The 26,049-nt window shown below is 49.9% G+C and overlaps 1 protein-coding gene across 1 annotated transcript in view; it reads right to left on the reverse strand.

Annotated features, from left to right (window-relative positions):
* The window catches only part of LOC144683185 (nitric oxide synthase 3-like), a 71,256-nt gene extending 48,580 nt beyond the window's left edge, over positions 1-22,676 (reverse strand). The window contains exons 1-2 of the mRNA XM_078546147.1: positions 22,458-22,676; positions 16,166-16,268 (exon numbers count right to left, since the gene is read on the reverse strand). Coding sequence (XP_078402273.1) covers positions 16,166-16,268; positions 22,458-22,555 — 201 coding nt within the window. The 5' untranslated portion in view covers positions 22,556-22,676. The remainder of the gene's footprint in view (positions 1-16,165; positions 16,269-22,457) is intronic.
* Between the last annotated feature and the right edge of the window lie 3,373 nt (positions 22,677-26,049).

Genomic DNA, 26,049 nt, shown 5'->3' on the forward strand with positions numbered 1-26,049 from the left:
TGGGTAAGTGGGGAGGTGGGTGATGTGGGTAAGTGTGGAGTGGATGAGGTGAGTAGGTGGCTGAGGTGGGTAGGTGGGTTAGGTGGGTGAGGTGAGTAGGTGGGTGAGGTGGGTAGATGGGTGAGCTGGGTAGGTGGGCAGGTGGGTGAGGTGAGTAGCTGGGTGAGGTGTGTAGGTGGGTGAGGTGGGTAGGTGGGGAGATGGGTGAGGTGCGTAAGTGAGTAGGTGGTTGAGGTGGGTAAGTAGGGTGATGGGGAGGTGGGTGAGGTGGGTGAGATGGGTATGCCGGTGATGTGGGTAAGTGGGGAGATGGATGAGGTGGGTGAGATGGGTACGTGGGGAGATGGGTGAGGTGGGTAATTGGGGAGTTGGTTGAGCTGGGTATGTTGGGGAGGTGGGTAAGTGGGGAGGTGGGTGATGTGGGTATGTGTGTAGGTGGGTCAGGTGGGGCGGTGGGGGAGTTGGGTAGATGGATGAGGTGAGCAGGTGGGTGAGGTAGATAGATGGGTGGAGTGAGTAGGTGTGTGAGTTTGGTAGTTGAGTAGGTGGATGCGGTGGGTAGGTGGGAGAGGTGGATAATGAGTGAAGTGGGTGAGGTGGGTAGGTGGTTGAAGTGCGTAGTTGGTTGAGGTGGATGGTTGAGTGAGGTGGGTGAGGTGGGTAAGTGGGTAAGTGGGTGAGGTGGGTAAGTGGGGAGGTGTGTGAGGTTGGTAAGTGTGGAGGTGGGTTAGTGGGGAGGTGGGTGAGGTGGGTAAGTGCAGAGGTGGGTGAGGTGGTTAAGTGGGGAGGCGGGTGAGGTGAGTACGTGGGGAGGCAGGTGAGGTGGTTAAGTGGGGAGGTGGCGAATGTGGGAAAGTGGGGAAGTGGGTAGATGGGGCGATGGGTAAGTGGGGAGTCTGGTAATGTGGGTAAGTGGGGAGGTGGGTGAGGTGGTTAAGTGGGGAGGTGGGTGAGGTGGGTAAGTGGGGAGGTGGGTGAGGTGGGTAAGTGGGGATCTGGGTAGTTGGGCGAGGTGGGTAAGTGGGTGTGGTGGGTAAGTAGGGAGGTGGGGAGGTGGGTGAGGTGGGTAAGTGGGTGTAGTGGGTAAGTGGGGAGGTGGGTGAGTTGGGTAAATGGGAAGGTGGGTGAGGTTGGTGAGGTGGGTAAGTGGGTGAGGTGGGTAAGTGGGTGAGGTGGGTAAGTGGGGAGGGGGTGAGGTGGGTAGATGGGGAGGTGGGTAAGTGGGGACACGGGTGAGGTCGGGAAGTAGGGAGGCGGGTGAGGTGGGTAAGTGAGGAGGTGGGTAAGGTGGGTATGTGGGGAGGCGGGTGAGCTGGTAGACGTGTTGGGGTGGTCAGGTTGGGCTGGGTGGTCAGGGCTGGTTGGATCATGTTGTGGGTAGTAGTTGGGTTGAGTCAAGTGTAAATTGAGTGATCAGGTTTTGGTGCATCGGCAGGGGGGGAGTAGTTCGGTCGCATCGGCGGGGGTTAGTCACTGGTGTAGTCAGTGGGAGGTCAGAGGGGTATCAGGGTCTGGTCGTTTCAGGGCATAGTCAGGTAGTCAGGGCTGGTCTGGTCAGGGGACACTCAAGCAGTCAGTGGGATAGTCAGGACAGGTCGGGAGTGTAAAGGGTAAATAGTGGAGTGATCCGGTCGGGGGGCAAATCAGGTTGGATCATTGGGTGAGTCCAGTGGTTAGGGGGTGGGGGGGGGATTTTCGAATTGGGGGTTCAGTCAATCCAGGTCAGCTGGTCAGGGGGCTAGGCGGGTGTTCATGGGGGTAGTCGGGGTTGAAGAAGTTGTTGATGGCGGGCATTGGGGTCTAGCCAGGTCGGGTTAGGGGATAGTTGGAGGTTTGGTTTGAGTAGTGGAGGTTCAGGGGATAATTGCGGGGTGGGGGGTGGATAAGGCAGTGGGAGTTTGGGAGGGGGGTTAGGTGTGTAGTTGGGTTCGGTTGGGGGGCAGTTGGAGGTTCGGGTGGGGTAGTGGGGGTTTGGGGGTGAGTTGGAGGGGTTGGGCTGTAGCTTGGTTGGGGGAGGGTGGCATTCAGGCATTCAGATAGGGTAGTGGGATTCAGGCTTTATTTAGGGGGCGCAGCCGGGTCTGGTTAGGGGGGCAGTCAAAGGTTCAGAGGGTAGTCAGAGGGTCGGGGGTTTAGCTGGGGTGGGGTTATGGGGGTGATTGAGGAGTCAGTTGTGTAGTTACCCAAGTGCTCGACTAGGTGGTAATCTGTCAAACATTCCCTGGGAAACTATCCCAATAAGTACCTCAGAACAGGCCAATGTCTCTAAATTAAGCTCAGAGCCGGAGACATTTGCAGTGGCTGCTGGGGAGCAGTGAAATTGCCCATTGGAAGTTAAAACTTTCTGGGCAATTCCCATGGAGGTATGTGTGTCAGAGCTTCCTGAGGTACATCTGCAGTTCTACACCTAGTCTCCAACGATCCAGAAACCGTAAGACCAGCTCAAACCCTCCCTCGGCGCACATCTGTGTCCTCTCTTGAGAGACTCTCTGTTTATGGACCCTCTGTTTACGGACCCTCTGTTTACGGACCCTCTGTTTACGGACCCTCTGTTACTGACCCTCCCTTTACTGACCCTCCCTTTACTGACCCTCCCTTTACAGAATCACAGAATTTTAACGGCACAGAAGGCCATTAGCCCCATCGCATATTTATCGTATCCCTGCACATTGTTTCTGTTCACATAATCATCCAATGCCCTCCTGAGTGCCTCGATTGAACTTGCCTCCCTCACACGTCCAGGTAGTGCATTCTAGACTCTAACCACTCTAGTTCTTGATCCTTTTACGAGCGAGAACAGCTTCTCCCTATCTACTCTGTCCAGCCCCTTCATAATTTTGAACATCTTTATCAAATCTCCTCTTAGTCTTCATCTCTCCAAGGAGACCAGTCCCAACATCTCCAATCTATCTTTGTAACTGAAGTTTCTCATCTCTGGAACCATTCTTCTAAACCTCTTCTGCACTCTCTCCAATGTGTTCACACCCTTCCTATAATATGGTGCCCAGAACTGTACACAATACTCCAGCTGAGGTCTAACAAGTATCTTATATAAATTCAGCATACTCATTCATGCTCTTGTGGTCTATGCCCCTATTAATAAACCCAAGATACTATATGCTTTATTAACTGCTCTCTCCACCTGTTCTGCCACCTTCAATGATCTATGCAGATATACACCCAGGTCTTTCTGCTCCTGCACCCTCTCCAAAATTTCACCCCTTATTTTACATTGACTGTCCATGTTCTTCCTACCAAAATGCATCACCTCACACTTCTCCACATTGAACTTCATCTGCCAGCTATCTGCCCACTCCACCAACTTGTCTATGTCCTTCTGAAGTTCCACACAGTCTTTCTCGCAGTTCACAACACTCCCTAGCTTTGTATCATTCACAAACTTTGAAATTGTCCCCTGTACACCAAGATCTAGATCATTAATATATATCAGGAAAAGCAAGGGTCCCAATACCGACCCCTGGGGAACTCCACTACAAACCTTCCTCCAGCCTGAAAAATATCCATTGGCCATTACTCTCTGCTTCCTATTTTTCAGCTAATTTTGTATCCACTTTGCTACTGTTCCTTTTATTCCATGAGCAATAACTTCTCTCACAAGTCTGTTGTGCGGCACTATATCAAATGCCTTTTGAAAGTCGATGTACACCACCTCCACAGCATTACCCTCATCAACCCTCTCTGTTACCTCTTCAAAAAACTCCAGCAAGTTAGTTACACACTATTTCCCCTTTAGGAATCCATGCTGGCTCTTCCTGATCAGCCCATATTTTTCCATGCGACTACTAATTCTACCCCAAAAAAATGTTTCTAGAATCTTGCCCACCCCTGAAGTTAAACTGACTGGTCTGTACTTGCTAGGTTTATCCTCACAACCTTTTTGAACAAGGACGTCATGTTTGCAATTCTCTAGTCCCCTGGTACCGCCCCTGAGTCTAGGGAAGACTGAAAGAATATGGCCAGTGCCCCTGCAATTTCCACTCTCACTTCCTTCAATATCCTTGGATGCATCTCATCCGGTCCCAGTGTCTTGTCAACTTTAAGTCCCGACAGTCTATTCAACGCTTCCTCCTTATCAATTTTGAACCCTTCTAGTGACAGAGTTTCCTCGTCGGTCACCATGGCCTGGGCAGCATCTACCTCTTTGGTAAAGGTGGATGTAAAGTATTCATTTAATACCTCAGCCATGGTCCCTTCACCCATATGTAAATTACCTTTTAGGTCCCTTTTCGGCCCTACTCCTCCTTTTACCATCCTTTTACTATTTATGTGCCTATAGAAGACTGCGATTTGCCTTTATAATCCCTTTTTGCTTCTCTAATATGCTTTCTCATCTCCCCCTGAACCTTTTGTATTCCTCTTGGTTCTCAATTATATTTTCTACCTGACACTAGTTGTATAGAACCTTGGTGAGGCCACAGCTGGAGTACTGTGTGCAGTTCTGGTTGCCTCATTATGTGAAGGATGTGATTGCACTGGAGGGGGTGCAGAGGAGATTCACCAGGATGTTGCCTAGGATGAAACATTTAAGTTATGAAGAGAGGTTGGATAGATTTAGGTTGTTTTCGTTGGAGCAGAGAAGACTGAGGTGTACAAGATTATGAGGGGCATGGGCAGGGTGGATAGGGAGCAGCTGTTCCCCTTAGTTGAAGGGCGAGTCATAAGGGGACATAAGTTCAAGGTGAGGGGCAGGAGGTTTAGGGGGGATGTGAGGAAAAACTTTTTTACCCAGAGGTTGCTGACGGTCTGGAATGCGCAGCCTAGCAGGGTGGTGGAGGCGGGTTGCCTCACATCCTCTAAAAAGTACCTGGATGAGCATTTGGCACATCATAACATTCAAGGCTATGGGCCAAGTGCTGGTAAATGGGATTAGGTAGGTAGGTCAGATGTTTCTCACAGGTGTCGGTGTAGACTCGATGAGCCGAAGGGCCTCTTCTGCACTGTGTGATTCTGTGATTCTGACACCCGTCATAAGCACACTTTTTTTAAATCTTAATTTCTAACTCCTTTTTCATCCAAGGAGCTCTGGATTTGTTTGCCCTACCTTTCCCTTTCAATGGAACATACTTTGGCTGTGCTCAAACCAATTCCTCTTTGAAGGTAGCCCATTGTTCAGCGACAGCTTTTCCTGCCAATCTTTCACCCCAGTCTATTCTTGCCCCATTGAAGTCAGCTCTCGTCCAGTTAATTATTCTTACACTGGATTGTCAATCGTCCTTTTCTATCAACATCCTAAAATGTGCAATACTGTCACTGTCTCCTAAATGTTCCCCCACTGACACTTGATCTATTTGGCCCACCTCATTTCTAAGAACCAGGTCCAACAGTGCATCTTTTCTTGTTGGATTGGACACATACTGCTGTAGGAAATTCTCCTGAACACAATCTAGGAACTTTTGTCCCTCTCTGTCCTTTATACTACCACTGTCCCAGTCTACATTCGGGTAATTAAAGTCCCCCATTATAACTACTCTATAATGCTTGCATCTCTCTGTAATTTCCCTGCAGATTTGTTTTCCTACGTCCTTCTCACTAGTTGGCGGTCTGTAGACTACACCGAGCAATGTAACTGGACCCTTTTTGTTCCTTAGCTCTAGCCAAATAGATTCTGTCCTTGGGACAGCTGGGTCATCCTCTTTCTCCAGCACTGCAATGCTCTCCTTAATCAATACCACCACCCTTCCTCCTTTCCTATCTCTCTGAACACCTTGTAATGGGAATATTTAACACCCAGTTCTGCCGTTCCTTGAGCCAAGTCTCTGTTATCACCACAACATCATATTTCCACATGGTCTGTAACTCCCCAATCTTATTTACTATATTCTGTGCATTCACATACATGCATAGTAACCCTGATTTAGATTTTGTTACTTTCTCCCTCACCCTGATTCCACCTATTAACTTACTATTCTCTATTCTTGTGTTATCTGTCCCTCCCAGTACTTTGTCCACCCTTGTATTACTTACTTTCTGCTTAATGACCCTCTGTTTACTGGCCCTCTTTTCACTGACCCTCTCTTTACTGGCCCTCTCTTTACTGACCCTCTTTTTCCAGACCTTCCCTTTACTGGCCCTCTCTTTACTGACCCTCTTTTTACACACCCTCTCTTTACTGGCCCTCTCTTTACAGGCCCTCTGTTTACTGACCCTCTGTGCTCCTCTGTTTACTGACTCTCTGTGCCTCTCTATTTAATGACCCTCTGTTTACTGATCCTCTGTGACTGGAATCCATTTCTCCTACGGCACTTTCTCAAAGCTCAGGATTTTACACAGAAGCGCAGTGCAGTAATTATGGTTTTATTAAATGTTGGACTGTACCTTTAAGAATAGTCCTGAGATGTAAGATCGCATGATCTGTGTAAACCAATGTGTTAGTAGTGCGGGGAACCCCCACAGGCAGTGTAGAGATAGAGATGGTGTTGAACGCACACGTGTATTGCTGCTGTCTGTGTTGTAAATAAACCTAATGTTTCCACTTAGAATATTGTCTGCAGATCAACTCTATTACAAATAGGCCACTAGGCTACAGTACAATATGCAGAATGATTAGATCATCGACACAGGCCATTCAGCATGTCGTGTCTGTGCTGGTAAAGGAGGAATTGAACTGCACCACTCTGTAGCCTTCTGCCCTGCACATTCTTTGTTTTCAGACAATAGATACAGTATCCCTATCCCAAATCCAGTGATTCTAAACCCAAGTTGTCTGAAAACTGGACATATTTAGAAACTGCTATGCATCATTTTAATCATTCTTAAATAGTAAAATAACTGACTGGGATGGTCCGAGGAGGAGCTGTGTTGGCGCGGACGTTCCCCGGACTAGCTAGCAGCTTCATATACCTCTCTTTTCCCATACACTGAGCGGTCCAAATAACCTTTGACACCACCTGACCCACTAGGCCTGAATCAAGCCTACTAGTCAGCCTTACTTATTAATAATTTTTCTTTTCAAATGCTATTTCTGCACTTTTATGTATTCTTTAAAACTTCAATAAAAAGAAACTTATTCACTGAGACAGCTGAGGCGGAACCAGTGTTTTATACAGGTTTAACATAACTTCCTTGTATTTCTACTCTATTCCCCTATGAATAAAGCCTAGGACACTGTATGCTTTATTAATCATACTCTCCACCTGTCCTGCCACCTTCAATGATTATGCACATATACATCCAGGTCTCTCTGCTCCTGCAACTCTTTAGAGTTGTACCCTTTATTTTATATCGCCTCTCTGTGTTCTTCCTGCCAAAATTAACCATTTTACATTTTATCTGCCACCTGTCTGCCCAGTCCACCAACCTGTCTATGTCCTTTGAAAGTTTCAAGTGCTCTCCAGAATTAAAGACAAAATGTCAGGTCAAAGCAGTATCTTTATCAAGGTTTAACATAGTGCTGCAGCTCAAGAAGTTCCAGTGGCATTGGAATGGTGCAGTGCAGATTCACATGAATAATACTGCATTTCACAGGGTTAGAGTAGTGCGGACAGGTTGCACAGAGATAAAAACAAAAAACTACTGCGGATGCTGGAAATCCAAAACAGAAGGGTCGTGAGGACTCGGAACATCAACTCTTTTCTTCTCCGCCGATGCTGCCAGACCTGCTGAGTTTTTCCAGGTTATTCTGTTTTTGTTTTGCACAGACAGAGGAAGTGAAGGACACCTCTCTCTGATTGGAGGGAAAGTGAAGAGTTGTAAATGAGAAAATGACCTTTCAGCCTCTGTTGACCAGGGCTGACAAATCAAACCCCAGCACATCTCTCCAGTCCCAGTCACTTGACCTGACCTGAGCCTCTGTGCAGCTCACAACAGGCAAGTAAACAGAGCTGAAAGCAGTTCTGCTGAAGGGTCGTGAGGACTCGAAACGTCAACTGATTTCTTCTCCACCAATGCTGCCAGACCTGCTGAGTTTTTCCAGGTAATTCTGTTTTTGTTTTGGATTTCCAGCATCCGCAGTAGCTTTTAGCTTTTTGTTTTTATATCTGAAAGCAAATGTGCTGCAACAAAAGGGGATTGTATGCAGCTAATGGGAAGGTGGGGAGGTGAGCCAGTTATGTCATTCAGATACTGCATGAAAAAAACAGTCAGAACAGACAAGAACAATCTCTTATTGTTTATAAGCCGATAACCCAACCCCTTCCGGATAGAGGCACTTCTTGGCCAGTCCTGGGAAAAACCCTGACAAAAATTCCTGGACACATACAGAGAATTTAAAAAATCAATCTTCCTGGTTAGAATCATGCTCTGTAACTAACACCAACTGGTTGAAGAGCCAACTGTGAGAGGGGGCTGTTCAGCTCATCAACTCTCTGCAAGCAGATTGGGCCACACTCGTTAAACACTGCAGTGAACACTGGTATAATCAGCTTCAGCACAAGTGAATGGCTGACCCCATTGATACTATGCCTCAGTGTCAGCTCCTGTACAGTCCGTGTTTGACCCTCGCTGTTGGCTCCTGTACGGTCTGTTCGTGTCTCAGTGTCAGTTCCTGTATGGTCCATGTGTATGTCTCAGTGTCAGCACCTGTATGGTCCATATGTCTGTCTCAGTGTCAGCTCCTGTACGGTCCATGTATGTGTCTCAGTGTCAGCTCCTATACGTTCTGTGTCCTAGTTTCAGCTCCTATAAGTTCTGTGTGTGTATGTCTCAGTGTCAGTTCCTGTAAAGTCCATGTGAGTCTCAGTGTAAGCTCCTCTACGGTCCATGTGAATCTCGGTGTCAGCTCTGTATGGGTCCTTGTATGTGTGTCAATGTCAGCTCCTGTACGGTCCATGTGAGTCTCAGTGTCAGCTCCTGTACGGTCCATGTGAGGCTCAGTGTCAGCTCCTGTACAGTCCATGTGAGTCTCAGTGTCAGCTCCTGTATGAGTCCTTGTATGTGTGTCAATGTCAGCTCCTGTATGGTCCATGTGAGTCTCAGTGTCAGCTCCTGTATGGGTCCTTGTGTGTGTGTCAATGTCAGCTCCTGTACGGTCCATGTGAGGCTCAGTGTCAGCTCCTGTACAGTCCATGTGAGTCTCAGTGTCAGCTCCTGTATGGGTCCTTGTGTGTGTGTCAGTGTCAGCTCCTGTACGGTCCATGTGAGTCTCAGTGTCAGCTCCTGTACAGCTCATGTGAATCTCAGTGTCAGCTCCTGTATGGGTCCTTGTGTGCCTCTCAGTGTCAGCTCCTGTACAGTCCGTGTGTGTCTCTGTGTCAGCTCCTGTACAGTCCGTGTGAGTCTCAGTGTCAGCTCCTGTACAGTCCGTGTGTGTCTCTGTGTCAGCTCCTGTACAGTCCGTGTGAGTCTCAATGTCAGCTCCTGTACAGTCCATGTGAGTCTCAGTGTCAGCTCCTGTTCGGCCCGTGTGAGTCTCAGTGTCAGCTCCTGTACAGTCCATGTGAGTCTCAGTGTCAGCTCCTGTTCGGCCTGTCTGTGTCTCAGTGTCAGCTTCTGTACGGTCCATGTGAGTCTCAGTGTCAGTTCCTGTACAGTCCGTGTGTGTCTCTGTGTCAGCTCCTGTACAGTCCGTGTGAGCCTCAGTGTCAGCTCCTGTATGGTCCGTATGAGTCTCAGTGTCAGCTCCTGTACAGTCCATGTGAGTCTCAGTGTAAGCTCCTGTATGGGTCCTTGTGTGTGTCTCAGTGTCAGCTCCTGTACAGTCCGTGCGTGTCTCAGTGTCAGCTCCTGTACAGTTCTTGTGAGTCTCAGTGTCAGCTCCTGTACAGTCCGTGTGTGTCTCAGTTTCAGCTCCTGTACGGTCTGTGTGAGTCTCAGTTTCAGCTCCTGTATGTTCCGTGTAAGTCTCACTGTCAGCTCCTGTAGGTTTTGCGTGTGTCTCAGTTTCAGCTCCTGTACGGTCCATGTATGTGTCTCAGTGTCAGCTCCTGTACAGTCTTTGCGCGTCCTAGTTTCAGCTCCTATACGTTCTGTGTGTGTATGTCTCAGTGTCAGTTCCTGTACAGTCCATGTGAGTCTCAGTGTCAGCTCCTCTACGGTCCATGTGAATCTCGGTGTCAGCTCTGTATGGGTCCTTGTATGTGTGTCAATGTCAGCTCCTGTACGGTCCATGTGAGGCTCAGTGTCAGCTCCTGTACAGTCCATGTGAGTCTCAGTGTCAGCTCCTGTATGGGTCCTTGTATGTGTGTCAATGTCAGCTCCTGTACGGTCCATGTGAGTCTCAGTGTCAGCTCCTGTACAGTCCATGTGAGTCTCAGTGTCAGCTCCTGTTCGGCCCGTGTGAGTCTCAGTGTCAGCTCCTGTACAGTCCATGTGAGTCTCAGTGTCAGCTCCTGTTCGGCCCGTGTGTGTCTCAGTGTCAGCTTCTGTACGGTCCATGTGAGTCTCAGTGTCAGCTCCTGTATGGGTCCTTGTGTGTGTGTCAGTGTCAGCTCCTGTACAGCTCATGTGAGTCTCAGTGTCAGCACCTGTACAGTCCATGTGAGTCTCAGTGTCAGCTCCTGTATGGATCCTTGTGTGTCTCTCAGTGTCAGCTCCTGTACAGTCCGTGTGTGTCTCTGTGTCAGCTCCTGTACAGTCCGTGTGAGTCTCAGTGTCAGCTCCTGTATGGTCCGTATGAGTCTCAGTGTCAGCTCCTGTACAGTCCATGTGAGCCTCAGTGTAAGCTCCTGTATGGGTCCTTGTGTGTGTCTCAGTGTCAGCTCCTGTACAGTCCGTGCGTGTCTCAGTGTCAGCTCCTGTACAGTTCTTGTGAGTCTCAGTGTCAGCTCCTGTACAGTCCGTGTGTGTCTCAGTTTCAGCTCCTGTACGGTCTGTGTGAGTCTCAGTTTCAGCTCCTGTATGTTCCGTGTAAGTCTCACTGTCAGCTCCTGTAGGTTTTGCGTGTGTCTCAGTTTCAGCTCCTGTACGGTCCGTGTGAGTCTCAGTGTCAGCTCCTGTACAGACCGTGTGTGTCTCAGTGTCAGCTTCTGTACAGTCCGTGTGTGTCTCAGTGTCAGCTTCTGTACAGTCCGTGTGTGTCTCAGTTTCAGCTCCTGTACGGTCCGTGTGTGTCTCAGTTTCAGCTCCTGTACGGTCTGTGTGAGTCTCAGTTTCAGCTCCTGTGTGTTCCGTGTGAGTCTCACTGTCAGCTCCTGTATGTTTTGAGTGGGTCTCAGTGTCAGCTCCTGCATGGTCCATATGTGTGTCTCATTATCAATTCGTGTAATGTCTGTGTGGGTGTCTCAGTGTCAGTTCCTCTAAGGTCCATGTGTCTCTCAGTGTGAGCTCCTGTACAGTCCATGTGAGCCTCAGTGTGAGCCCCTGTATAGTCCGTATCTGTCTCAGTGTCAGCTCTTGTCCAGTCCCTGTGAGTCTCAGTGTCAGCTCCTGTACAGTTCTTGTAAGACTCAGTGTCAGCTACTGTACAGTCCATGTGAGTCTCAGTGTCAGCCCCTGAATGGTCTGTGTGTGTCTCAGTGTCAGCTCCTGTGCGGTTCATGTATGAGTCTGAGTGTACAGTCTGTGTGTGTCTCAGTGTCAGCTTCTGTATGGTCCATTTTTGTCTCAGTGTCAGCTCTTGTCCAGTTCCTGTGAGTCTGAGTGCCAGCTCCTGTACGGTCCGTGTGTGTCTCAGTGTCAGCTCCTGTACAGTCCGTGTGTGTCTCAGTGTCAGCTCCTGTACAGTCTGTGTGAGTCTCAGTGTCAGCTCCTGTACAGTCCGTGTGTGTCTCAGTGTCAGCTCCTGTACAGTCCGTGTGAGTCTCAGTGTCAGCTCCTGTACAGTCTGTGTGAGTCTCAGTGCCAGCTCCTGTACGGTCCGTGTGAGTCTCAGTGTCAGCTCCTGTACAGTCCGTGTGTGTCTCAGTGTCAGCTCCTGTACAGTCCGTGTGAGTCTCAGTGTCAGCTCCTGTACAGTCTGTGTGAGTCTCAGTGTCAGCTCCTGTACGGTCCGTGTGTGTCTCAGTGTCAGCTCCTGTACAGTCTGTGTGAGTCTCAGTGTCAGCTCCTGTACGGTCCGTGTGTGTCTCAGTGTCAGCTCCTGTATGGTCCGTATGAGTCTCAGTGTCAGCTCCTGTACGGTCCGTGTGTGTCTCAGTGTCAGCTCCTGTATGGGTCCTTGTGTGTGTCTCAGTGTCAGCTCCTGTACAGTCCGTGCGTGTCTCAGTGTCAGCTCCTGTACAGTTCTTGTGAGTCTCAGTGTCAGCTCCTGTACAGTCCGTGTGTGTCTCAGTTTCAGCTCCTGTACGGTCTGTGTGAGTCTCAGTTTCAGCTCCTGTATGTTCCGTGTAAGTCTCACTGTCAGCTCCTGTAGGTTTTGCGTGTGTCTCAGTTTCAGCTCCTGTACGGTCCATGTATGTGTCTCAGTGTCAGCTCCTGTACAGTCTTTGCGCGTCCTAGTTTCAGCTCCTATACGTTCTGTGTGTGTATGTCTCAGTGTCAGTTCCTGTACAGTCCATGTGAGTCTCAGTGTCAGCTCCTCTACGGTCCATGTGAATCTCGGTGTCAGCTCTGTATGGGTCCTTGTATGTGTGTCAATGTCAGCTCCTGTACGGTCCATGTGAGGCTCAGTGTCAGCTCCTGTACAGTCCATGTGAGTCTCAGTGTCAGCTCCTGTATGGGTCCTTGTATGTGTGTCAATGTCAGCTCCTGTACGGTCCATGTGAGTCTCAGTGTCAGCTCCTGTACAGTCCATGTGAGTCTCAGTGTCAGCTCCTGTTCGGCCCGTGTGAGTCTCAGTGTCAGCTCCTGTACAGTCCATGTGAGTCTCAGTGTCAGCTCCTGTTCGGCCCGTGTGTGTCTCAGTGTCAGCTTCTGTACGGTCCATGTGAGTCTCAGTGTCAGCTCCTGTATGGGTCCTTGTGTGTGTGTCAGTGTCAGCTCCTGTACAGCTCATGTGAGTCTCAGTGTCAGCACCTGTACAGTCCATGTGAGTCTCAGTGTCAGCTCCTGTATGGATCCTTGTGTGTCTCTCAGTGTCAGCTCCTGTACAGTCCGTGTGTGTCTCTGTGTCAGCTCCTGTACAGTCCGTGTGAGTCTCAGTGTCAGCTCCTGTATGGTCCGTATGAGTCTCAGTGTCAGCTCCTGTACAGTCCATGTGAGCCTCAGTGTAAGCTCCTGTATGGGTCCTTGTGTGTGTCTCAGTGTCAGCTCCTGTACAGTCCGTGCGTGTCTCAGTGTCAGCTCCTGTACAGTTCTTGTGAGTCTCAGTGTCAGCTCCTGTACAGTCCGTGTGTGTCTCAGTTTCAGCTCCTGTACGGTCTGTGTGAGTCTCAGTTTCAGCTCCTGTATGTTCCGTGTAAGTCTCACTGTCAGCTCCTGTAGGTTTTGCGTGTGTCTCAGTTTCAGCTCCTGTACGGTCCGTGTGAGTCTCAGTGTCAGCTCCTGTACAGACCGTGTGTGTCTCAGTGTCAGCTTCTGTACAGTCCGTGTGTGTCTCAGTGTCAGCTTCTGTACAGTCCGTGTGTGTCTCAGTTTCAGCTCCTGTACGGTCCGTGTGTGTCTCAGTTTCAGCTCCTGTACGGTCTGTGTGAGTCTCAGTTTCAGCTCCTGTGTGTTCCGTGTGAGTCTCACTGTCAGCTCCTGTATGTTTTGAGTGGGTCTCAGTGTCAGCTCCTGCATGGTCCATATGTGTGTCTCATTATCAATTCGTGTAATGTCTGTGTGGGTGTCTCAGTGTCAGTTCCTCTAAGGTCCATGTGTCTCTCAGTGTGAGCTCCTGTACAGTCCATGTGAGCCTCAGTGTGAGCCCCTGTATAGTCCGTATCTGTCTCAGTGTCAGCTCTTGTCCAGTCCCTGTGAGTCTCAGTGTCAGCTCCTGTACAGTTCTTGTAAGACTCAGTGTCAGCTACTGTACAGTCCATGTGAGTCTCAGTGTCAGCCCCTGAATGGTCTGTGTGTGTCTCAGTGTCAGCTCCTGTGCGGTTCATGTATGAGTCTGAGTGTACAGTCTGTGTGTGTCTCAGTGTCAGCTTCTGTATGGTCCATTTTTGTCTCAGTGTCAGCTCTTGTCCAGTTCCTGTGAGTCTGAGTGCCAGCTCCTGTACGGTCCGTGTGTGTCTCAGTGTCAGCTCCTGTACAGTCCGTGTGTGTCTCAGTGTCAGCTCCTGTACAGTCTGTGTGAGTCTCAGTGTCAGCTCCTGTACAGTCCGTGTGTGTCTCAGTGTCAGCTCCTGTACAGTCTGTGTGAGTCTCAGTGCCAGCTCCTGTACGGTCCGTGTGTGTCTCAGTGTCAGCTCCTGTACAGTCCGTGTGAGTCTCAGTGTCAGCTCCTGTACAGTCCGTGTGAGTCTCAGTGTCAGCTCCTGTACGGTCTGTGTATATCTCAGTGTCAGCTTCTGTATAGTCCATTTTTGTCTCAGTACCATCTCCTGTACAGTCCATTTGAGTCTCAGTGTCAGCCCCTGTACAGTCCATGCGAGTCTCAGTGTCAGCTCCTGTACAGTCCGTGTGTATCTCAGTGTCAGCTCCTGTTCAGTCCGTGTGTATCTCAGTGTCAGCTCCTGTTCAGTCCGTGTGTGTCTCAGTGTCAGCTCCTGTTCAGTCCGTGTGTGTCTCAGTGTCAGCTCCTGTACAGTCCATTTGAGTCTCAGTGTCAGCTCCTGTACAGTCCATTTGAGTCTCAGTGTCAGCCCCTGTACAGTCCATGCGAGTCTCAGTGTCAGCTCCTGTACAGACCATGTGTGTCTCAGTGTCAGCTCCTGTATAGTCCTTGTGTGTCTCAGTGTCAGCTCCTGTACAGTCCGTGTGTATCTCAGTGTCAGCTCCTGTTCAGTCCGTGTGTGTCTCAGTGTCAGCTCCTGTACAGTCCATTTGAGTCTCAGTGTCAGCTCCTGTACAGTCCGTGTGTGTCTCAGTGTCAGCTCCTGTTCAGTCCGTGTGTGTCTCAGTGTCAGCTCCTGTACAGTCCATTTGAGTCTCAGTGTCAGCTCCTGTACAGTCCATTTGAGTCTCAGTGTCAGCCCCTGTACAGTCCATGCGAGTCTCAGTGTCAGCTCCTGTACAGACCATGTGTGTCTCAGTGTCAGCTCCTGTATAGTCCTTGTGTGTCTCAGTGTCAGCTCCTGTACAGTCCGTGTGTATCTCAGTGTCAGCTCCTGTTCAGTCCGTGTGTGTCTCAGTGTCAGCTCCTGTACAGTCCATTTGAGTCTCAGTGTCAGCTCCTGTACAGTCCGTGTGTGTCTCAGTGTCAGCTCCTGTTCAGTCCGTGTGTGTCTCAGTGTCAGCTCCTGTACAGTCCATTTTTGTCTCAGTACCATCTCCTGTACAGTCCATTTGAGTCTCAGTGTCAGCCCCTGTACAGTCCATGCGAGTCTCAGTGTCAGCTCCTGTACAGACCATGTGTGTCTCAGTGTCAGCTCCTGTATAGTCCTTGTGTGTCTCAGTGTCAGCTCCTGTACAGTCCGTGTGTATCTCAGTGTCAGCTCCTGTTCAGTCCGTGTGTGTCTCAGTGTCAGCTCCTGTACAGTCCATTTGAGTCTCAGTGTCAGCTCCTGTACAGTCCATTTGAGTCTCAGTGTCAGCTCCTGTACAGTCCATGCGAGTCTCAGTGTCAGCTCCTGTATGGTCAGTGTGAATCTCAGTGTCAGCTCCTGTACCTATCCCCTCCTTTGTATTCCAGGCCTTAAAGTAAAGCTAATTTTCTGCTTGCCTGTTTTTTGCATGTCTTTATCCTTGACCACCAGCTTTTTGTGTATTCTATACATGGATTGGGGAGTTCTTGTGGGACGGTGGGTAGCAGACCTGCCTTTGAACCACGGGTTCCGGGTGCAAGACTCGCCCCAGACCTTGCTTGCCACAGAAGGAATGTTAGTGATGTGATCAAACAAGTGATAATCAGCCTCTTACACTCTGACATGAGAATGGCAGGCAGTAAGAGTGGTAGAGACTCTGGGTCAGGACTGCTTGATGCAGAACTATTCCCCTCAAATTATTACTTATCTCTCTCAGAAACAGAGAGATGCCTACAGTTCCTTGGGGACTATTACTAATTATAGACAGATGGTACATGGATCTAGAGATCTCTCAGCTCCTCTGCAATTCCTAGTTTATCACAGATTTCACTGAACTATCTTTGTTCTGAAGTGGATGATCTCACACTTACCCACATGGAAGTGGCACCTGCCCCCTTGACTTTGATGTTGACCTCGTCTTCCCCTCCCCACCTAAGGTCTGATGACGCCATAGCCCCTCCCCCAACCCTGAGGCCATAGCTACTGAAACAGGGTCACACCTTGATTGTCTGTTGGTGCAGCGTGTCATACAACAGGATCCCGCTCTCCCAGTTCTTCAATCGCATGAATTTGGGCTTCTGGAAAGTGGTGTTCCGAGACAGGCTATGGACAAATACAAAGAGGTCAGCTTAACTAGAGTCAGCAGCATTGCGATGGCACATGGACTCTGGGTGGGTTCATTCATTGCATTTCACTCTGTATCTAACCCCGCGCTGTACCTGCTGTAGGAGTGTTTGATGGGGACAGTGTAGAGGGAGATTTACTCTGTATCTAACCCCATCCTATACCTGCCCTGGGAGTGTTTGATGGGGACAGTGTAGAGGGAGATTTACTCTGTATCTAACCCCATCCTATACCTGCCCTGGGAGTGTTTGATGGGGACAGTGTAGAGGGAGATTTACTCTGTGTCTAACCCCATGCTGTACCTGCCCTGGGAGTGTTTGATGGGGACAGTGTAGAGGGAGATTTACTCTGTATCTAACCCTGTGCTGTCCCTGCCCTGGGAGTGTTTGATGGGGACAGTGTAGAGGGAGATTTACTCTGTATCTAACCCCATGCTGTACCTGTCCTGGGAGGGTTTGATGGGGACAGTGTAGATAGAGCCTAACTCTGTATCTAACCCCGTGCTGTCCCTGCCCTGGGAGTGTTTGATGGGGACAGTGTAGATAGAGCCTAACTCTGTATCTAACCCTGTGCTGTACCTGTCCTGGGAGTGTTTGATGGGGACAGTGTATCTTTCTGTTCACCTACCTCACTTTCTTTAATTTCCTGGCTTTCATTCTGTGTGGCCACTTCCCTTCATTCTGTTTGTCTCCCTGTTATCATATTTGAGTTTCTCTATTTTTTCCTCACTATCCTGATCTTTCTCACACTCAGTTGTTCTGCCATTGACAGTGATTGCCTTACTTTTGTGCCCATTTTCACTCTATTCACCCTGCCATTGGTGCACACTATATGGTGTGTCTGATTGCAATGCAGACATTGAGCCCTTCCTGTGTGTTATCTTGTACACAGGAATAGGACTGAGCTCATTGAGTTCCTCAAGCCTGTTGTTTCAGTCAATCAGCATCAGTTGCCATTTTCAGAAGAGACTTCTGAATTTCTACAACCTTTTGTGCATCAGATTGTTTCCTGATTTCACCCCTGAAAGGAGAGACTCTACTGTTTAAGCTCTGGCCCCCAGGGTCCCCGTGAAGTGGAAATAGTTTGTCTCTATCAACCCTGCCAGTTCACCATAATATTTTGAACAAATTGTTCAAATTATCCCTCAACCTTCTGAATTCCGGAGAATAAAATCCTAGTTTGTGTAAACTCTCCTCATATCTTAAGTCTCGGAGGGCAGTTATCATTCTGGTGCTTTGAGAACAGGAAGCTGAGGGATTGGCGGAAGGTGTGTTGCAAATGAATAACGGCACAGGAAGTCTCACAGTTGGTGACCCCTGTTCATTCAGCCACAAACTGAAACAATACAGGAACATGAAGAGTGACTGAGCAGAGAAGACAGGCGCGCACATGGCCCAGAGAAGACAGGGGGGCACACAGCCCAGAGGAGATAGGGGGGGCACACAGCCCAGAGGAGACACGGGGGGCACACAGCCCAGAGGAGATAGGGGGGCACACAGCCTAGAGAAGACAGGGGGGCACCCAGCCTAGAGGAGACACAAGGGGCACACAGCCCAGAGGAGACATGGGGGGCACACAGCCCAGAGGAGACACAGGGGGCACACAGCCCAGAGAAGACACAGGGGGCACACAGCCCAGAGGAGATACAGGGGGCACACAGCCCAGAGGAGACACAGGGGGCACACAGCCCAGAGGAGACACAGGGGGCACACAGCCCAGAGGAGACACAGGGGGCACACAGCCCAGAGGAGACACAGGGGGCACACAGCCCAGAGAAGACAGGGGGGCATTCAGCCCAGAGGAGACACGGGGGGGCACACAGCCCAGAGAAGACAGGGGGGCACACAGTCCAGAGAAGACAGGGGGGGCACACAGTCCAGGGGAGATAGGGGGGCACACAGCCCAGGGAGATAGGGGGGCACACAGCCCAGGGGAGATAGGGGGGCACACAGCCCAGGGGAGATAGGGGGGCACACAGCCCAGGAGAGATAGGGGGGGCACACAGCCCAGGGGAGATAGGGGGGCACACAGCCCAGGGAGATAGGGGGGCACACAGCCCAGGGGAGATAGGGGGGCACACAGCCCAGGGGAGAAAGGGGGGCACACAGCCCAGGGAGATAGGGGGGCACACAGCCCAGGGAGATAGGGGGGCACACAGCCCAGGGAGATAGGGGGGCACACAGCCCAGGGGAGATAGGGGGGCACACAGCCCAGGGAGATAGGGGGCACACAGTCCAGAGAAAGTTGGAAATGAAGCAGAAAAAGGGGGGTTTTCCCTGATGTCCTGTGTGAGGGACCTTGCTGTGTGCAAGTTAGCTGCCACATTTCCCCACATACAGGGGCACATATCCAAGTTTGTTGATGACACCAAGCTACATGGCACAGGAAGTAGTAAAGCTGGGAGCAGAAAGCTGCAAAAGGGCATTGACAGATTGAGTGAGCAAAACAGTGGCAGGTGGAGTTCCACTTGTCAATGAGTGAGATCATCCACATTAGAGCTACAATAGATCAGCACATTTAATGAATGGCGAGAAGTGAGGAACAGTGGAGGATCAGAGAGATCCACTGGCCCAAATACAGCAAACATGAAAGGACTGTGTACAGGTACAAAATAAAAACAAAAATTCATCATTTAATTTTCACCTTTATCACCAGCAAGTGGGACTACACAACGATTGAAAGTGATGTTACTGTCCTACAGATCTCCTCTCGGTACCTGTTTAGAGGAATGGAATTCAGATCTTGCACAGCACCTGTGGGGTGTGCTGAAAGGGTATGGAGAGGGTTGCATTTCTCAGCTACTATTTCCTGGAATACAGAAGATTAGGGGCTGATATAATTGAGACTTTTGAGATGATTCAATGATTTGATAACAAGCATGCAGGGAAAAGGTTTGCTGTGGTGCACAGTGTTGGACGAGGAATATCATGGTTCAGTGGCTATCACTCTGGCTTCACAATTAGAACGTTGTGCATTCACCCACCCATTGACATGACCGCAAAAATCCAGGTGGACACTCCAAAACAGTACTGAGGGAGTGCTGCACTGCCAGAGGGTCAGCACTAAGGGAGAGCTGCACTGTCGAGGGTAAGTACTGAGGGAGTGCTGCACTGTCGGAGGGTCAGTACTGAGCGAGTGCTGAACTGTCAAGTGTCAGTACTGAGGGAGTGCTGCACTGTCAGAGGGTCAGTGCTGAGCGAATGCTGCACTGTCGAGTGTCAGTACTGAGGGAGTGCTGTGCTGCACTGCCGGAGGGGCAGTACTGAGGGAGTGTTGCACTGTCCGAGGGTCAGTACTGAGTGAATGCAGCAATGTCATAGGGTCAGTATTGAGGGAGTGCTGCACTGTCAGGGGGTCAGTCTGAGGGAGCACTGCACTGTCAGAATGTCAGTACTGAGGGAGCACTGCACTGTCAGAGGGTCAGTAGTGAGGGAGCGCTGCACTTTCAGAGAGTTTTTTATTGAGGGAGTGCTACACTGTTGGGGGGTCAGTACTGAGGGAGTGCTGCACTGACAGAGGTGAGATGTTAAATTGAAGCCCCAAGTGCTGATCGGGTGGGTATAAAAGATTCCATGTTATTTTGCAGAACAGCAGCGGAGTTATCCCTGGTGACCCAGCCAATGCTTATCCCTCAGTGAACATTTAGAAATGGAATTTCTGGTCAACTTAGCATCACTATTTGTGGGCGTCTGCTGTGCACAAATTGGCTGTTGTGTTTCCCACATTACAACAGTGACTACACTTCAAAACTACTTCATTGGCTGGGAAGCACTTTGAAAATTCTGGTTGTTATGCAAGGTGCCATATAAATGCAAGTGCCTTATTGGAAAGTAGAAAAAGAGTTAAATCCAAATATCTCAGTGCCACACTCCCTCAGTACCCTCCAACAGTGCAGCACCCCTGTGTACTATCACTCCGACAGTGCAGCACCCCCTCTGTACTGACCCTTTGACAGTGGAGCATTCCCTCAGTAGTGACCCTCCAGCCGTGCAGCACTCCCACTGTACTGACCTACCAACAGTGCAACACTCCTTCAGTACTGACCCTCTGACAGTGCAGCACTCCCTCAGTACTGAACCTCCGACAGTGCGGCACTCCTCCAGTACTGACCCTGTGACAGTGCAGCACCCCTCAGTACTGATCCTCCGACAGTGCTGCACTCCCTCAGTTCTGCCTGTCCAACAGTGGAACACATGCTCAGTACTGACCATCTGACATTGCAGCACTCCTTCAGTTCGGTGCCTCCAACAGCGCACCACTCCCTCAGTACTGATCCTCCGACAATGCGGCGTTCCCTCGTTGCTGACCCTCTGACAGTGCAGTCCTCCTTCAGTACTGAATCTGTTGTAGTGTAGCACTTCTTAAGTACTGATCCTCCGACAGTGCAGCACTCCCTCAGTACTGATCCTCCGACAATGCGGCGTTCCCTCGTTGCTGACCCTCTGACAGTGCAGTCCTCCTTCAGTACTGAATCTGTTGTAGTGTAGCACTTCTTAAGTACTGATCCTCCGACAGTGCAGCACTCCCTCAGTACTGATCTTCTGCTACTGTTGCACTCCCTCATTTCTGACCCTCTGACAGTGCAGCACTCCCTCAGTACTGTCCCTCTGACAGTGCAGCACTCCCTCAGTGATGACTCTTCGATAGAACAGCACTCCCTCAGTACTGACCCTCTGACATTGCAGCACTCCTACAGTAATGAGCCTCTGACAGTGCAGCATTTCCTCAGTATTAAAGATCTAACAGTGCAGAACTCCTTCAGTACTGACCCTCTGACAGTGCAGTGTTCCATCCGTACAGACCCTGTGACAGTGCAGCACTGTCTCAGTACTGATCCTCTGACAGTGCAGCTCTCTCTCAGTGCTAACCCTCTGACAGTGCAGCACTCCCTTAGTACTGAAACTATGACCTTGCAGCAATCCCTTAATGCTGACCCTCTGATACTGTTACACTCCCTCAGTACTGACCCTCTTAAAGTGCAGCACTCCCTCCGTACTGGCCCTCTGACAGTGCAGGACTCCCTCAGTACTGACCTTCTGATACTGTTGCACTCCCTCAGTACTGACCCTCCTACAGTGCAGCACCCCCTCAGTACTGACCTTCCTACAGTGCAGCACTCCCTCAGCACTGAAACTCAGACAGTGCGGCACTCCTCAGTACTAACCCTCTGACAGTGCAGCACATGCTCAGTCCTGACTCTATGACAGTGCAGCACTCCCTCAGTACTGACCCTCCAACAGTGCAGCACCCCCTCAGTAACAACTCTCTGACAGTGCAGCACTCCCTCAGTACTGACGCTCTGACAGTGCGGCGCCCCCTCAGTACCAACCCTCCAACAGTGCAGCATTCCCTCAGTACTGATGCTCTGACAGTGCAGTGACCCATCTGTAATGACCATCTGACCGTGCAGCTCTCCCTCAATACTGACCCTCTGACATTGCAGCATTCTCACAGTACTGACCCTCTGACAGTGCAACATTCCCTCCGTACTGGCCCTCTGACAGTGCAGGACTCCCTCAGTACTGACCTTCTGATACTGTTGCACTCCCTCAGTACTGACCCTCCTACAGTGCAGCACCCCCTCAGTACTGAAACTCAGACAGTGCGGCACTTTCTAAGTACTGACGCACCAACAGTGCAGCACTCCCTCAGTGACGACCCTTCAAAAGTCCAGCACTACCTCAGTACTGATTGTCTGAGAGTGCAGCACTCCCTCAGTACTGACCTTCTGATACTGTTGCACTCCCTCAGTACTGACCCTCCTACTGTGCAGCACCCCCTCAGCACAGACCCTCTGACAGTGCATCACTCCCTAAGCACTTACCCTCCAACAGTGCATCACTCCATCAGTACCAACTCTCTAACAGTGCAGCACTCCCTCAGTACTGAGTGCAGCACTCCTTCAGTTCGGTCCCTCCAACATTGCAGCACTCCCTCAGTTCTGGCCCTTTGACAGTGCAGCACTCCCTCAGTACTCCCCGTCCAACAGTTCAGCACTCCCTCAGTATTAACCCTCTGACAGTGCAGCACTCCCTCAGTACTGACCCTCTGACAGTGCAGCACACCCTCAGTACTGATCCTCTGACAGTGCAACACTCCCTCAGCACTGTCCTGGTGTCTCTGGAGTGGTGCTGCTCATAGAGGCACAGATTCTGTTGAAATTCTCACCTGTCCTCAGTGTTCTTGCTGTTCCGAGCAACCGAGGTCCCTTCCTCTGATTCTGGACCTGGTTCCTTGGCTTTTTTCTGCTCCATGTTCTCCATCATTTCCCAATGCTTGCCTTTGAGACAGACCAGAATCCAAAGTGGACTGACCTGTCAGCTTCTCCAAGCTGTGAGCAGTTGCACAGGTTGATCCCAGAGCTCATGAAGGCAGGTTTGTTCTACGTCACTGAGTAGGTGTGCCTCCGTTTCTGAGGTTTATTCCAGTAATAGGAGCGATTTCACTATCAACCATCTCTCAACCAATCCTGAAGCTGGGTTGAGACATTAACTGCCCATTCCAATTACTCATGCGGCAACCATAAGTTATTGCCTAAGATGAACTTCAATTTCTCAATAGTGGCTTTGTTTTTCATTCAGATCAGTAAAATATGCAGCTGTAAAATGAGAGAGCGAGAGAGAGAGAAAGATAGGATTACAGTGAGGAAGAGAAACCTGTATAGTTGGAGAGAGAGACAGAGACAGGTAGAGGGTGAGAGAATCCTTCGCATCACAGAAATTTACAGCATGGCAGAGGCCATTTGGCCCATCAATTCTGCATCAACTGACAAGTAGCCATTCAGCCTAACCCCACTTTCCTGTTCTTGGTCCACTCTCGCCTTTTGGGTTACAGCTCATTTTTGAGTTAGCAGGATTCTGCCTAGACTACCCTTTCGGGCAATGAGTTCCAGACCCTCCACCACCCTCTCGGTAAAAAGATTTCCCCTCTAATCCACTCTAAACCTCCTCATTCTAACCTATCCCTCATTATGAACCCCTCAGTCAAGTGCAATAGGGTCTTCCTATTCCCTCTGTCCCAGCCCCATAATAATTTTAGTAATAATAATAATAGTTCCAGAATCCTGACACTACTCCTAAAGAGACACATCATTTTTACAGGAACATGTGTTGTAGAGTCCAACTCAACACTGGGAGAGACACAAACTCTAAGCAGGGGCACTTGTTACAAAGACTGGCCCAGAAAGAGAGAGAGAGAGAGACTACACATAGCACCTCATCGAGTCATAGAGCCATAGAGTTATACAGCAAAGAAACAGGCCCTTCAGCCCACCTGCTACCAGATCCAATGCTACCATGGGAGAGACAGACAGTGTGCACAGGGACACATGATACAGAGCAAGATTCCACACCATGAGAGACACACAATGTACACAGGAACAGTTTTTACAGGGTCTGAACGTACTCTGGGAGAGACATATACCGTACGTAAGGACACCTCTGGCTGAAACACACACACACGGGGACATTGTAGATTCTGACTACAGGAAACACATACTGTGTACAACATGTTTGTGACAGTTTTCAACAACATGTTGGGAGATACACACATTGTAAACAGGAACATTTGTTATGAAGTACGACCATACAGCAAGGGAGACACACTGTACACAAGCACTGTACACAAGCACTGTACACAGGCGGGTTGCCTCACACCCTTTAAAAAATACCTGGATGAGCACTTGGCACGTCAGAACATTCAAGGCTATGGACCAAGTGCTGGTAAATGGGAAAAAAACAAAAAACTACTGCGGATGCTGGAAATCCAAAACAAAAATCGAATTACCTGGAAAAACTCAGCAGGTCTGGCAGCATCGGCGGAGAAGAAAAGAGTCGACGTTTCGGGTCCACATGACCCTTCAACAGAACTGAAGTATAGTTAGGAGAGGGGTGAAATATAAGCTGGTTTAAGGTGGGGGGGCGGGGGGAGAGAAGTTGAGGGTGGGGTGGTTGTAGGGACAAGCAAGCAGTGATAGGAGCAGATAATCAAAAGATGTCACAGACTCACACTGAACAATTTTTCCTTTAACTCCTCTCACTTCCTCCAAATAAAAGGTGTGGCTATGGGTACCCGCATGGGCCCCAGCTATGCCTGTCTCTTTATGGGGTATGTGGAACATTCCTTGTTTCAGTCCTACTTCGGCCCCCTCCCACAACTCTTTCTCCGGTACATGGATGATTACTTCGGTGCTGCTTCATGCTCTCGTCGGGACCTGGACAAATTTATTAATTTTGCTTCCAATCTCCACCCCTCCATCATTTTCACATGGTCCGTCTCTGACACTTCCCTTCCCTTCCTTGACCTCTCTGTCTCAATTTCTGATGATAGACTGTCCACCAATATCCATTACAAGCCTACCGACTCCCACTGCTACCTCAACTACAGCTCCTCACACCCCGCTTCCTGTAAGGACTCCATCCGATTCTCTCAGTTCCTTCGCCTCCATCGCATCTGTTCTGATGACGCTACCTTCAAAAACAGTTCCTCTGACATGTCCTCCTTCTTCCTTTACCGAGGTTTTCCACCCACGGTCGTTGACAGGGCCCTCAACCGTGTCCGGCCCATCTCCCGCGCATCCACCCTCACGCCTTCTCCTCCCTCCCAGAAACATGATAGGGTCCCCCTTGTCCTCACTTATCACCCCACCAGCCTCCGCATTCAAAGGATCATCCTCCGCCATTTCCGCCAACTCCAGCATGATGCCACCACCAAACACATCTTCCCTTCACCCCCCTGGCGGCATTCCGTAGGGATCATTCCCTCCGGGACACCCTGGTCCACTCCTCCATCACCCCCTACTCCTCAACCCCCACCTATGGCACCTCCCCATGCCCACGCAGAAGATGCAACACCTGCCCCTTCACTTCCTCTCTCCTCACCGTCCAAGGGCCCAAACACTCCTTTCAAGTGAAGCAGCATTTCACTTGCATTTCCCCTAACTTAGTCTACTGCATTCGTTGCTCCCAATGCGGTCTCCTCTACACTGGAGAGACCAAACGCAAACTGGGCGACCGCTTTGCAGAACACCTGCGGTCTGTCCGCAAGAAAGACCCAAACCTCCCTGTCGCTTGCCATTTTAACACTCCACCCTGTTCTCTTGCCCACATGTCTGTCCTTGGCTTGCTGCATTGTTCCAGTGAAGCCCAATGCAAACTGTAGGAACAGCACCTCATCTTCCGACTAGGCACTTTACAGCATTCCGGGCTGAATATTGAATTCAACAACTTTAGATCTTAAACTCCCTCCCCCATCCCCACCCCGTCTCCGTTTCCTCCCCCTCCCTTTTGTTTTTTTTTTGTTTTCAATAATTTATATAGATTTTTCTTTTCCCACCTATTTCCATTATTTTTAAATCTACAACTAATACCTTGTCAATCTTTCCACCCCATCCCCACTAGAGCTGTACCTTGAGTGTCCTGCCATCCATTCTTAATTAGCACATTCGTTTAGATAATATCACCACCTTCAACACCTCTTTGATCCTTTTGTCTGTGACATCTTTTGATTATCTGCTCCTATCACTGCTTGCTTGTCCCTACAACCACACCACCCTCAACTTCTCTTCCCCCGTCCCCCACCTTAAACCAGCTTATATTTCACCCCTCTCCTAACTATACTTCAGTTCTGTTGAAGGGTCGTGTGGACCGGAAACGTCGACTCTTTTCTTCTCCACCGATGCTGGTAAATGGGATTAGGTCAGGTGTTTCTCACGTGTCGGTGCAGACTCGATGGGCTGAAGGGCCTCTTCTGCACTGTGATT

Source organism: Cetorhinus maximus, chromosome 8 (genome assembly GCF_964194155.1).
Source record: "Cetorhinus maximus chromosome 8, sCetMax3.hap1.1, whole genome shotgun sequence".
Classification (NCBI taxonomy): domain Eukaryota; kingdom Metazoa; phylum Chordata; class Chondrichthyes; order Lamniformes; family Cetorhinidae; genus Cetorhinus; species Cetorhinus maximus.